The sequence below is a fragment of the Terrapene carolina genome, unplaced genomic scaffold (genome assembly GCF_002925995.2).
Source record: "Terrapene carolina triunguis isolate 2854851 unplaced genomic scaffold, T_m_triunguis-2.0 Scaffold212, whole genome shotgun sequence".
NCBI lineage: Eukaryota > Metazoa > Chordata > Testudines > Emydidae > Terrapene > Terrapene triunguis.
This window is the reverse complement of record NW_020664563.1, coordinates 3,174,509-3,188,585: the sequence shown is the minus strand read 5'-3', so window position 1 is coordinate 3,188,585 and position 14,077 is coordinate 3,174,509. Positions and strand designations below refer to the sequence as shown.

The following is a 14,077-nucleotide window of genomic DNA, read 5'->3' as shown; positions in this document are numbered from 1 at the left end:
TGCTAATGCCCCAGGCCCCTTTAAAACTCGTTCTCCCCTCCCTTTTTTTTCTCCGCCCCCCCCCTTTTTTTTTGCTCCGCCCCGTCCCGATATTTTATACTACTAATCTGGTCACCCTAAATACCAGGGAGGGAGAGGAGTTATTTAAGTTAAGGGCTAATGTGGACACAAGAACAAATGGCTATAAACTGGCCATCAACAAGCTTAGGCTCAAAATTAGGTGAAGGTTTTTAGCTATCCGAGGAGTGAAGGTCTGGAACAGACTTTTAAAGGGAACAGTGGGGTTAGAAAACCTAACTGGCTTCAAGACCGAGCTTGATAAGTTTATGGAGGGGATGGTAGGAGGAGATCGGTGACTGCCAGTAGCAAAAATCCCTAACTGCTGGAGACGGGACACTAAATGAGGAGGACTCTGAGTTACTACAGAGAATTCTTTCCCAGTTATCTACCTGGTGGGTCTTGCCCACATGCTCAGGGTATAACTGATTTGCCATATTTGGGGTCGGGAAGGAATTTCCTTCCAGGGCGGATTGGCAGATTCCCTGGGTTTTTTTGCCTTCCTCTGCAGCATGGAGCATAGGTCACTTGTAGGTTTAAACTGGAGTAAATGATTAATTCTCTGTAACTTGAAGTCTTTAAACCATGATTTGACAATTTTAGTAACTCAGCCAGAGATTAGGGGTTTATTTCAGAAGTGGATGAGGTTCTGTGGCCTGCAATATGCAGGAGGTCAGACTGATGATCATGATGGTCCCTTCTGACTTTCAAGTCTGAGCCTACGAGAGCTGTGTGTGTGTGTGTGTGTGTGTGTGTGTGTGCGCACTACTCAGTGCGTGCCCCCTCATAAGAAAATTCACTAGTTCTGCTGTGGGGGTGGTTTCCTCTAATTTAGTTATTGTTCCATTAATTCTTAATGTTTGTAAAGTGCTAAATGTTGTTACTCCTTCAGATTGCCTGTTCTAGAATTAGTCACAGTCATTTTAACCCTTCGCTCCTACTTCATGTAATGTACCGCTGGTGCTTTCTTGTGTTTTAAAAAATGACACTTTGAAGTTCAGATAATACAGATAAGATTCAAACATTGGATCCTTTTCCAAACCAAATACAAATTCCAGACTTTTGAGGTTTGTCCATTGCTAACTCTTGCATCTATTCGGAGTTTAAGATTTAAAGAGGAAGTGGCTGTTGCAGAGTAAGGAAGAGGGTTCAGTCCTCGGTCCTTCATGCCAAGATAATGGTAGCCAACCTAAGGAGCTGGAGATATTCTTTTTGATTTCATGGAGTGCTGTTGTTGTGGTGTCCTTACAGTTCATCATGATTTTTAATCATTTAGGCAACACAGTGTGTGCATGTGGTGATAGTTGATCCTTCCCATCCAGCATTGTAACTCTTGTCATCACATAAATGCAATGTCACAGGTGAAAATACTGCCCTGCATTGTCAAGGTGTCCTGCCCACATTTTGTATCTCTGTAACTTTATTTGAAAGACTAGACACTGTTTTTTTTTTTTCTTAGTACTCTGGTGCATGCTTGCTGACTTCAGTGGGGATGCACTGGTTCATGGACTACAGAATATCTCACTCTTGTCTAGCTGCTGAGAGGGGATCTAGTCAACTCTGATTTATTAGCTCAGCACTCCCCACTGTTCTCCAGCACCCGTAGGTTGACAAGTGAATTGTTGCACTGATTAGTGCTCTATTCGCTCAGTTAGACAACGTGCAGACCTGTGGACTCCAACATGCAGTGCCCTAAAAAGGCTGTATAATCAGCGATTGAGTATCATTACTGTGGGCAGTTAGAAGGGAATGTTGTGGGACCAGGGTTCAGTTCAGTGAAGCCTGAGCATGCTCTCCTATTCTTTTCTACCCTTGCTCCCATTGAATTCAGCCCAGATTACTGTTGCAGCAGGGAATTTCTTCGGATCATTGGTGTCTCACTCCAGAGGCAGAGAACCTCTGTACTCTTCTTTTCCTCTTGAACAAGAGGAAAAAGAGAAGAAACTCTGGTATTACAGACCATTTTTATGAGAATTTAATATGGGGGCCAAAGTCAGACTTATAACTGAAAACAATTCTCAGCTCTAACTATGAAAGTGCCATTGCCTCAACAAACATATCATCATGGCAGGTCCTGCCAGCGTGCTCAGGGTTGAGTAAGACATGGTTCCTTCCCTGAGGGGTTATTGAGTAGGGTTACCATAATCCAGCAAGCAAAAAAGAGGACGGGAGGAGCCCCGCCCCTGTCCTGCCCTAGCCCCGCCCCATCCTGCCCTAGCCCCGCCCCTGCCCCTCCCACTTCCCCCTTCAGAACCCCCAACCCTCCCCCCCGCTCCTTGTCCCCTGACTACCCCCTCCTGGGACCCCTGCCCCTAACTGCCCCCCAGGACTCCACCCCCTACCTAAGCCTCCCTGCCTCTTGTCCCCTGACTGCCCCCTCCAGAGACCCTCCCCCCATCCTAACTGGCCCCCTAGGACTCTACCCCCTACCTGTACCCTGACTGCCCCAACCCTTATCCACACCCCCCCCCCCAGCCCCCCCCCCGCCACTCCCCCCCGTCTCTTGACTGCCCCCTCCAAAACCTCCCTGCCCCTTTTCCGACCCCCTGGCCCCCTTGTTGTTGGCCTTTCTTCCCCTAATGTCTCCGTGAGCTTGCTCAGGAACTGCCTGAGCTGCTTGTCAGACGCTGGGCAACAGTGGGGGAGGAGCTGCAGACTCCCGGAGCCGATCTGCCATGCAGGGAGGGAGGGAGGGAGGAGGAGGAGGAGGACCTGCTCTCTCTGGCTGAGTGTCGGAGCCCCATGTAAGTAACACCGTCGGCGGCAGCACTGTTAACCCTGCGCGCTCTGCATCGGGGGAAGTCCGGACATTTACAAATTCCCCCCGGACGCTATTTTTAGCTTAAAAAGCCGGACATGTCCGGGGGAATCCGGACGAATGGTAACCCTATTATTGAGTTTAAAATCAAAATAAAGGTGAGACGCAACTTCCTTTTGGATTCTCCTCCCCCCCGCCCCCCATCATAGATTTAGTAGATTGATATCAAGAGCTACTTTAGTTGGACCTGGACAAGAAATCCACTAATGCTTAATAGCTGGACAGAGGGCCAGTATCACAGGATGGCTGGCCCTTTAAGGGGAGTTTGGCCCAGCCCCATCTGACTAATCACTGCCTCCCACAGAGGTTAGGGATCAGGTGATAGGTGGAAGATTACCTAGTCCTCATAAAAATGAGCAAGAGCTCAGTTGCTAAGGAAAAATTCAGGGAGGTAGTCTAGGTGGAGGGAAAGAACCCAATTTATAGGAGACTCTCAGGCAGAGGGCCTAAATAGTGTAATCCTGTTGGAAGCTGACCCTGAAGGAAAAGTGAGCAGAGAGGCTCTCCTTGAGTCCCAGGCAGACAGCTTGTGGAGTGTCCTGCTGTAGGAAGTAGATTGGTCCCTGCAGGAGACCCAAGTCAAGGAAAAGAGCATAACTGATATGAACATGTGGCAAGTGGTTTTATTTTGAAATAAAACCAATGCCCTGAAAAAAGAGGGACTAGAATCCTGTAGCTGGCAAGTGTTCTTTGGTGTGTGGGCTGGTGAGAGAGCTCACTGTCTTACAGGCAGTTAAAATATATTTATGTAATTGCTAAAACTTAAGGTAGGAGCATATAACAATTAAGTATATTTGATTGTATCCCATTCCCCCACCTTTCATATATTTTGTCTTAAATTACAAGGTCTTGGAGACAGTTCCTGTCTTGAACTCTCTAAATGTACAGTGCCGAGAAGTTTTTTCCTAGGGGACAGATCACTGGACTGGGACAAAGGAGACCTATGCTCTGTTCCCAGTTCTGCCACTGGCCCACTGTCTGACCTTGGTCAGGTCACAGTCTCATTCTGTGCCTCAGTTTCCCTATCTGTAAAATGGAGATGATACTAACCCCCTTTATTCAGTGCTTTGAATCTACTGATGAAAAGTGCTTTATAAGAGCTGGATGTTATTACTCAATCTCAGAGTTAGGAGTTCCCATACCGCACTCCCATGAGGGATTAATATTAAGTCATATGCATGGTGACAGCAGTTTTACTGACATGGCTTATGTTTATGGGGTTTACAGAAGAATCAAATTTTGGTGAGAGATTAAGAAGGAGAGGGTGTGTCTGTGGATAGGGGCAGTTTCAGGCATAGAAATAAGGGTAAATAAGAATCAGATAAAGAGAACAAAAGAGAAATGAGGCATTTTCATAGGTGAAGCAAATGGGAGAGAGGATGAGACAGGCTGGGGGACAGAATTAAGCCAAGTCTTGAAGGCAAGGACAAGAAGCTAGAACTTGATATGGAAGGAGAGAAGAGGCAAGTAAAGGGACTTGTACGTGGGGACATGGTCTATCGCAGGAAGATATCTTAAACATTGCTTTCTGAATACACAGGTAGCAAGAGAACTTCTTTTGTAACTTACCCCATTTAGAGGGTGGGATTTTACAGCCTTCAAATGTCATTAATACTGGTTTCTTATATTAAATGTTAAGTGATGTTAAACTGGATTATGATTATGCATCTCTTTAGTTACTGGATTTAGATGGGTCACTGGAATTGTGCTTGCTGCTAAAATGAAAGTAGTGCAGTGCCATTTTGTGTATTTGGGGTTTTTAAGCAATGCCATTTCAAGTGTTTATACTTTGAAGTAAAACATACTTCTTAACTTTTGCTTTCCTTCTGTATTTTTTCAGATTACGTCTACTTTGAAAATTCTTCAAGTAACCCTTACTTGATACGAAGAATAGAAGAACTCAATAAGGTAATGCAGTGCTAATATATTTTCCCAGGTGTCTGAAACTGTTGGCTGTATTTTCTGATGTTATTTGAATTGAAAATAACTTCATCTACTTTACCTCCCTCTTTATCCGTTTGAAATAATTGGCAGTATCTTTTTTAAGCTGCTAGCAACTACAAAATATTATACCACCTGATCATTGCCTGGAGTATCTGGGGGCAGTCACTCATTCAAGAGGTGCTTGTCATGTGCTGTCTACAAAGGCCAGAGAACACAAACTGAAAGTCATCCTGATGGTGACCCTACCCTCCCACTTTGGCCTGTCAGGCAAGGTTTAGTCTGCAGTTCTTAAACTCTTGGTGCTGTGATTGTTTGATCCAAAGGTGAAATATAAGTTGACCTGGAGAGAGGATGAAGAGCCTTGTGGTTTAAACTCCCTGGGAGCCTCTCTTATGAGGAAGAAATAGACCAGATCCTCAAGTCAACCAGCTGAAATCTTTCTCTTCTCATGGTCCCTGGAGCTGGTGTATTGTTTGTGTTCTTAGTCCTCAGAACATTCCTTCTTGCTTGGAGGTGAAAAAGCAGCATGATAGGCACTGCCATTCCAGTAGAGCAGATGAAAGGTTATAAGGGGGCTGGGGAAAGGAATCTGAATCCTTTTGTACTGAGGATGAATTTCAACACAGAGCGCCTGTTCTGAAGCCCTCAACTGCTGTCCCTACCACACAGTATCATTTTAGATTTAACTCCAAGTACAATTCTATTCAGTCCCTTGCAGTCCGTGCAGAGGGAACTTGGTGTCATCTTCTTGGGGTTGAACCCAAATCATCCAGTTGCCATCAGAGATTGGCTAAGGAAATTCAGTGGTTGTGGGGAAATTTGTCCTTTTTAAAGCTGCTTTGTTGTTGTATCCTTCAAAAGTTACCTGTAGATTTGCGATCTGGAATAGTGGATGTGAAGTCCAGGTCATCCTTGTAATCACTCTGTTTTGGTATCGGGTCTCCTGTGGAGGAAGTTTGTGTCCCCTCAATGGGGGATACAGTGATAACCTCCTCAGTATATGCTAAATGTGGTTATCAAAGGCCTTGTCTACACTGGCAAGTTTCTGCGCAGTAAAGCAGCTTTCTGTGTTGTAACTCCCAAGGTGTACACACTGCCAACCCACTTAGTGCACAGAAACTGTACAGTTGCAGCGCTGTAAAAAACCACCCCGATGAGAGGTGTAGAGCTTTCTGTACTGGGGCTACAGCACAGCGGTGCAAGTGTAGACACCCTGGTCGATTACAGCGCTGCGATTGGCCTCCGGGAGGTGTCCCACAATGCCTATTCTTGCCTCTCTGGTCATCAGTTTGAACTCTACTGCCCTGCCCTCAGGTGACCAACCGTGAGCCCCACCCCTTACTTTCCTTAGGAATTTTGAAAGTCCCTTCCTGAGTGCTCGGTGATGCGTGCAGTGGTCTCAGTGCATCTTTCCAGGTGACCATGCCTGCTCCACGCACCAGGCCTGGAGCAAAGCCAAGCAGCTGGACCTCATCAGCATTTGGGGAGAGGAGGCTGTCCAGTCCCAGCTGCACTCCAGCTGTGGGAATTATACCTAATGACAGATTTCATGATGCATGACAGAAAGGGGCCATGACTGGGACACACTGCAGTGCAGGGTCAAAGTGAAGGAGCTGTGTAATGACTACCACGAGGCACGGGAGGCAAATCACCACTTCAGTGCTGCGCCCACGAGCTGCCAGTTCTACAAAGAGCTGGACGCGATACTCTGCGACCCCCACCTCCACCGCGAAGGCCACTGTGGATACTTCGGTGGCTCGCGTGCTAGTCGAGAGTGGACTGAGCCAGGAGAAGGAAATCTTGGACGAAGATGTGGAGGGGGAGGGGGACCCCCAGAAGCAGAGTGAGGCTCTGAGATCAGAGATGCATGCAGCCAGGAGCTCTTCTCTACCCCAGAGGAGGCTAGCCAGTCAGAGCTGTCGGAGCTTGGTGAAGCGCAAACAGGAGAGGAGGCCTTTGGTAAGTGGCTTTGATTTTGGGAATCTCTGAAGCGAGTTGTTGGGAGCAGAAAGGTTGCAGAAAGAAGGCTTGTGTCTGTATGATGTGCGTACCACCACATGCCTGGTCTGAGCGGCAGAACAGGGTTGTTGATTGACTCCCTCACTTCACGGGAATCTGCCTCAGAGATCTCCAGGAAACTCTCATGGAGATACTGGCAATCCACTGCCACAGGTTCTTTGGCAGAGCTGCTTTGTTTCTTGCCCCATTAAGGGTAACTTTCCCACGCCACTCTGCTGTCACGGGGGGCGGGGAAGAAGCCGGGGGTGTGGGGGGGACCATTGCTGCATAAAGGCAAGCCACATAAGGGCCAGGGTGGAAGCTGCAGTCTTGGAGAAGACCCTCCTTTGATTCCCTGCTCACCCTCAGCAGCAAGTTATCGTCCATAATGAACACAGCTTGTAGAAAATGTGGGGACAGTAATGATTATAAGGCCCCCACCCCACAGTACTGGTTTTCCCCAAGAGCCACGTGCCCGGTATACAGTATGGTTCCGGAACACTGATTTTTTTTCCCCTGCCCCTGTGGCTACTCACCATTTTGGGGGGCTTGTGGCTCATGTACACTTATCTGGGGCCAGCCAGTTAGTGACAGGTTTGTGAGTACTGGCTGTGTTTTAAAGCACTGAATCAGTGGTCTGTGTGTTGCAAACAATACTGCTTTTGTAAAATGTTGCATTTTGGCTTCACAGATATGACTTTGGGAGCCCAGCCTCCTTCTTTGTTATCGCTGGCTGAACGGCTGCGCAGAATTAGAAAGTGGCCAGGAAGAACTAAAGAGGACTTTCTGTGTGATGTCATGATGCACTCCGCAGCCAAAAAATAAGAATTGAAGGAGTGGCGGGACAGCGAGAAGAGGAACCGAATGGAGAATGTGGCGTGCCAGAACGAAGCCATGGAGAGGCTCTTAAAAAATATGGAGCACCAAGCAGACACGCTCCAGGTGCTACTAGCACTGCAAACCCAGCAGTTCCGTGCCCGTCCTCCCTTGCAGCTGCTGTCGCGAAATTCTTTCCAATGCGTCCCCCAGACACCGCCAACACACTCTTATCAATCTCTTGGCTCCAATCTGTACTCCTCCCCTGCCACAGTCCAGCACTGTGCACTCCCAGTACCCACTGCACTCAACACCCATCCCTCTGCAGTTTAGCCCTGCTGAAGTACAGTACCCACTGCACTGTACTCCAAAGGAGAAGGTTGGATATGATACCTGGACATACACAAATTTTTAACCGTCCTGGAACCCCACCTACTCCTCAAACCCTCCCTTCCACTATCCCCCTCAGTGCTGATTTTTTTTCCCTCTCTCTCTCCTCCAGTTGTTGTTTTTTAAATAAAATAATTGTTTTGGTTTGAAAGCAATCTTTATTCCATGAATTGAAAGCAAACAGAGCCCCGCAAAGCAACAGGCAATTTTCTTAAACCTTCATATTGCATCATCTGCACCAATCACAATCCCCTCCTAGCATTACAAGCACTGCACTCCCAAGCATAGCAACAAATAGTGGCTTTCAGCTTCAAATTGCTGCCTCAAGGCATCCCTGATCCTTATGGCCCCATGCTGTGCCCCTCTAATAGCCCTGGTCTCTGGTTGTTCCAATTCAGCCTCCAGGCGCTGAGCCTCACCAGTCCAGTCCTGAGTGAAACTTTCACCTTTTCCTTCACAAGTATTATGGAGCGTACAGCATGTGTCTATAAGCATAGGAATATTGTCATCTGCCAGGTCCAGCCTCCCATATAGGCAGCGCCAGTGGGTCTTTAAACGGCCAAAAGCACACTCAACAGTCATTCTGCACTTGCTCAGCCTGTTGTTCAACCGCTCCTTGCTGCTGTCAAGGTGCCCCGTGTATGGCTTCATAAATCACGGCATTAAGGGGTAGGCGGGGTCTCCCAAGATCACAGTGGGAATTTCGACTTCCCCTACGGTGATCTTCTGGTCTGGGAAGAAAGTCCCTGCTTGCAGCTTCCTGAACAGGCCAGTGTCCCAAAAGATGCGTGTATCATGCACCTTTCTGGACCAGCCTGCGTTAATGTCTGTGAAATGCCCACGGTGACCTACAAGCGCCTGGAGAACCATTGAGAAATACCCCTTGTGATTAATGTACTCGGTGGCTAGGTGGTCTGGTGCTGGAATTGGAAGATGCGTGCCATCTATCGCCCCTCCGCAGTTAGGGAAACCCATTTGTGCATAGCCATCCACAATGTCACACACGTTGCCCAGAGTCACGGTCTTTCAGAGCAGGGTGTGCTTAACGGCCCTGCACACTTCCATCAACATGAGTCCAACAGTCGACTTTTCCACTCCGAACTGGTTAGCGACCAATCGGTAGCAGTCTGGAGTAGCCAGCTTCCACAGTGTAATCGCTATGCACTTCTCCAACAGCAGGGCAGCTCCCATTCTCATGTCCTTGCGCCGCAGAACTGGGGTGAGCTCATCACACAGTCCCACAAAAGTGGCTTTCCTCATGCGAAAGTTCTGCAGCCACTGCTCGTCATCCCAGACATGCATGACCATGTGATTCCCACCACTCAGTGGTTGTTTCCCGAGCCCAAAAGTGGCGTCCTGCTGTGGTCAGCACCTCCGTGAATGCCACAAGAAATCTCATGTCGTAGCTAGGAGGCGTGGCGAGATCAATGTCAAATTGCTCTTGCCTCACTGCCACTTGTGACACGTTAGTGAGAGCGAGCAGCATATTGGTCAACAGTGCGGGATCCATTCCTGCAGACCAAAGAGGCAGAGCGCGCAGTACACAAACCGTTGAAACATGGCGCCAAATGCGGATCGAAGCACAGGGATTGCTGGGATGTGAAGCAATGCATCACTGCCCATTGGGATAGGACCCAGGATGCCCCGCAACCCCCTCTGCCTTCCCACAACTCTTAGTGGCAGAAGAGGAAGAGATGCTCTGTGGGATAGCTGCCCAGAGTGCACTGCTCCGAATACCACTGCAAGGGCCTCAAGTGTGAACACGCTAATGCGCAGGCAGCTGACAGTGTGAACACACAGCAGCAGTTTCCCTTCAGTATTTTCTGAGCGGCGCTGTAACTGCCAATGTAGACATACCCAAAGATAGACTTGTTTGTCTTGCGGCAGTATCGGTGTCTGAAGTCTTTCCTCTAGAACGGTCAGGGAACTAAATTTCTGGGAGATGCATATAGCAAATCATAATCCCTATCAAGAAGAGAGGCATTTTCTCCACTACTATGAACACTTCTAGTTCTGAGGAAAGTAAGTGGGTCAGGATTCTTGAGATCTTAATGGCTCCAGACCAAGTGTGGTATTTGGATCTATTGACAGTTTCCTGGGAAACTTTCCTCCTTTCTCCCAGTGTTACAAAGAGGGTCAAATTCTCAACCCAGATCTAGAAATCTGTCATCTTGTGCCTTGGATTATGGGTCCTCACATTTTCAGAATAATCCAAAATTGTTAAATATTTAAGATAAACTTGGTCAAAGTCTTCAAGCCTAGCACCAGAGACTTCTATGCCTCTGATTGGGATCATTTTTACATGTGCACATAAGTGTTGCCTGATGTTTCTAATTCTAGTTCATTTGATAAAATTAAAGATCTTGATTGTTGTCCTTCCACCATTAAGGTTTTAGTAGCTACCTTATATATTGGCCTTTTATTTTTTTGTGCATGGAATGGCACTCCTCATTCACCTTTGATTTTCTGGGTGGGCTTTTACATCTCTATTCCCCAAACTGCTGGTCTAAGCAGCCTTGAGATTTAAATCTAGATCTTGCAGAACTCATCAATGCACTGCTCTGGGATACTGTAGCTTAAGTTTTTTGTTTTCATCATTCAGGCATTTTGGGGAGAAATCTACAAGAGAATTGAGATCTGCTCAGAGTTCATGCAAATAGATAAAACTATGCGAGCAAGCCTGTTTGTTACGAACAGAAATATACAGTCAGCTTCAAAAATGGTTAGGTATATTACCTTATTTTAAGGAAAACAAGAGAGACAAATACAAAAACTCACCCTTTTTCATATAGTTGTCATTGACAAAAATGTTGCTGCCTGTTGCATTTTTATTGTTGCTCTTTTTGGAACTACCCTTGAGCTACTTACTCTTCAATTGGGAGAACCTTGCGCATGTGCTATCAACTTGACGGATTCTTTCTATCCCTTCAAACTCTGAAGGGACAGAGAAGGGGAACCTTTTGGAGTTTAGTTATCTTTGCAACTTAATTTTTTTTATTGTACTTTTTTGAGACATTAACTTCTCAAAAGTTGGCTTTGATTGGCTAACCTTTTTTTTTCTTTCTGCAAAGCTTTTGGTTCCCACTAGATTAGGAATTGACTGGAAAGTTGTAAGAGTGGTAAATTATTCTTTCGGGCAGTGTGCAATCCCCAGTGTGAGGCTGGTTTGCTCTCCTACTGAAACTGCTGCCCTGAGACCTCGGTGTGACAATTCTGCAGGAGAAGTAGAATTACAAAGAAAAGACCAGATTCTGATCTCCTTACTCCTATTGAATAGTACCTGACACCACTTGGATCAGTTTTAGAGTAAATGGGACACTTGTGGAATAAGGTTCTACTACGTTTGAGACAGGATCAGAATCTGATCCTGTGTAGGGTTTTTTTCTTCATTACTGTAAGAGGTCATCCAGTCCATTTGGCTAAATCCTTGCTTAATCTACAGATAAGGTTAATTAAAATCGCCTGCCTCAGGAAATCAAGATAAGTGGGTGTGAGGTCAGGAAGGAGTTTCCTGCCGACATCCTTTGTGTACAGCCCAGTCTAATTTCTCAGAAGCCTTGTGAGATCTTCTTTTTCTTCCTCTGTACCATCCAGTATAGATCAAGATTGAGAACAAGAAATGGGATTTAGAACAATGGTCTGTTCTGGTATGGTAACTTCTATTTTTCAATATTGTAGAACTGCAGAACACTTAGTGTTTCATTTTCTATAGAAATGCATTCTGTTCGTAGCAAGGTTCATGTATTTGATTGGGGTACTTATGGCTAAAATTTCTAAATACTTTAATGGATTTCTAGTTTAGTAGTTTGAGATCCAGTTTTTTATTTATGCCCAAGAATAATTTTTCTGCTCACTGTTACAGACGGCCAATGGAAATGTGGAAGCAAAGGTGGTGTGTTTCTATAGAAGAAGGGACATATCGAGTACGCTTATTGTATTGGCTGACAAACATGCAAGTAAGCTTGTTTATTTTAAAACATTGATTTTAATTTCTACATTTGGATGATGTGGTGATGCTATTTTAAAGATGCATGTATCTTGGAGCTAGGTTAATTTAAATTTATGATCCCCATCCTAAGCAACTAAGTAGTATCCAACAATTAGTTGTATCATTTGATTGGCTGAGTTCTGACCTTTTCATTTAAGAAACAAAGGCCCGTTGAAAAGTCAATTGACTGGGTGTCATTTGGTTGTCACGGGGTGGGGGTGTGTGTGTGTGTATGTATGTGTGTGTGTATGTGTGTGTGTGTGTATATATATATATATATATATATATGAGTGCAATGTCTATTATTAAACATAACTTTCTCACACTCTCCCTTTGGGCTGAATAAAAGTGCCTGTCTCTCTGTCTACATGAAGGTGAATTTCTTGAAAACATTTGAGGAAAATTACACCAACTATTAAGTTGCTTGGGAAAGGGAAATACACTCCTTACATTTAAACAACAACAACAAAAACTGGTTATACTTTGTTTGCCAATAACTGAAATCTGAGAACATTAAAACATGGCCTGTTAGTTTTCTATCAGAAATTTTCTTTTGACAGGTTTAAAAAATTAGTTAAAATTGTGAATATCATCAAATTTGCCTTTGAGCATGTTTAGTACAACTTCTAAAAGTTAGTGATCTGGGGACATCCCACCATTATGTGATGTCTTGAATTTATGGCCTCTGTTAGGAGGTTAATAATTTCCCAGCTGGATGGAGGTCTGAAGAGAGCTAGTTACTGCTTAGTGATTTGAACACTCTAATAGTTCTGTTTAAAAATAGATAAGAATTTTTAGTTTCATGATTAAGCATTGGTACTTTCTGATATTTCAAAGTTTTTTTGTTCATGCAACCTTCACTTGGCCTCCCCTGTGTGCGTGCCTTATGACAATCTTTACTTGCATGCTCACAAACTATTCCTCAGTATGCTATGCCATAGTCTTTCCCTTCAGCCTTCTAACTACACATATGTATCATCTTGTTGTTCTGTATGCTCATCTGTTTATAACAGAGATTCATAGGCAGAATGTGTGGCATATCTACTTACTTAGAGAGAGAAGTTAATTTAAAAAGAAAATAAGATACCCAGCTTAGCAATGGAGCTTAGTTGCATGTGTAGTTTCTTCTAGTATCATGTTACTCTGCATATTCCAGAGAGATACTCCTTGTCATTTTTATTTAAAAAAAAAAAAAAAAAAAAAAAAAAGGGAAAAAAAAAAGTAGTTAAACTGTGGCTGAAGTGTTTGAGTAATTGGGAGAAGCTTATATATAGGTTTTCCTTAAATTACAACTTAAAATCTTTCAATATCGATGCCGGTTGTTACTATTATCTGTCTTTAAATATTCTATTACTGTTTTATAACATCAGATACTAAGCACTTTGAAATGTGCATACATTTCAATGTCATCTAGTGAGAAATTATTTTCACTTGTGCCTATATGAACTATCAGATCAATAGAGTACAAATTCTGTGCGCTTGTTAGAGAAACAGTTTAACAATATTTTAACATGCTTTTTTCCCAGTATTTGATGTCTCATTTGAATTTCCCTAAAATAGCATAAGTATAGATATGGAAATTACAGATTAGCTAGCCATCTACTTAAGTCCTCGGTCAAACAAGAAATAACAAAAACGTTTACTAGTAATAAAAATCTGACTTCCTTCCAAAACAGCTGAAATATACTACAATGGATGGGTGCTTTTTAGGTGAGTTTAAATTTTAGGACTAAGATGCAATACGTTACTGTGAAGGGGTGCCTCTATCTCTAAAGGAGGAAAAATAACCTGTTTAATGACATGAGTACTGACAAAAGTATTAAAATATGTACCTTACAGATCCATCTTCTTCCTAGTAATGATGAAGCCAAACATCTGAGTACTATACTTCTGAATACTGCCATCATGCCATTGGAAAGACCCAGTAAAACTAGACCTGGGCATGCTCTCTGCCTTCAAAATAGCTTTTTTCATATTGTTTGTAATAGGTTTGAATGAAATGAAATCTGTGTGCTGTACTCATATAATTACATCTTGGTCTATGTATTCATATGGTACTGATATGA

The 14,077-nt window shown here is 44.4% G+C and overlaps 1 protein-coding gene across 3 annotated transcripts in view; it reads left to right on the top strand.

Annotated features, from left to right (window-relative positions):
• The window catches only part of LOC112107419 (metastasis-associated protein MTA1), a 160,933-nt gene that overhangs the window by 43,559 nt on the left and 103,297 nt on the right, over positions 1 to 14,077 (top strand). For all 3 annotated transcript variants that reach the window (XM_026656152.1, XM_026656150.1, XM_026656151.1), the window contains exons 2-3: positions 4,716 to 4,783; positions 11,886 to 11,979. In XM_026656152.1, coding sequence (XP_026511937.1) covers positions 4,716 to 4,783; positions 11,886 to 11,979 — 162 coding nt within the window. The remainder of the gene's footprint in view (positions 1 to 4,715; positions 4,784 to 11,885; positions 11,980 to 14,077) is intronic.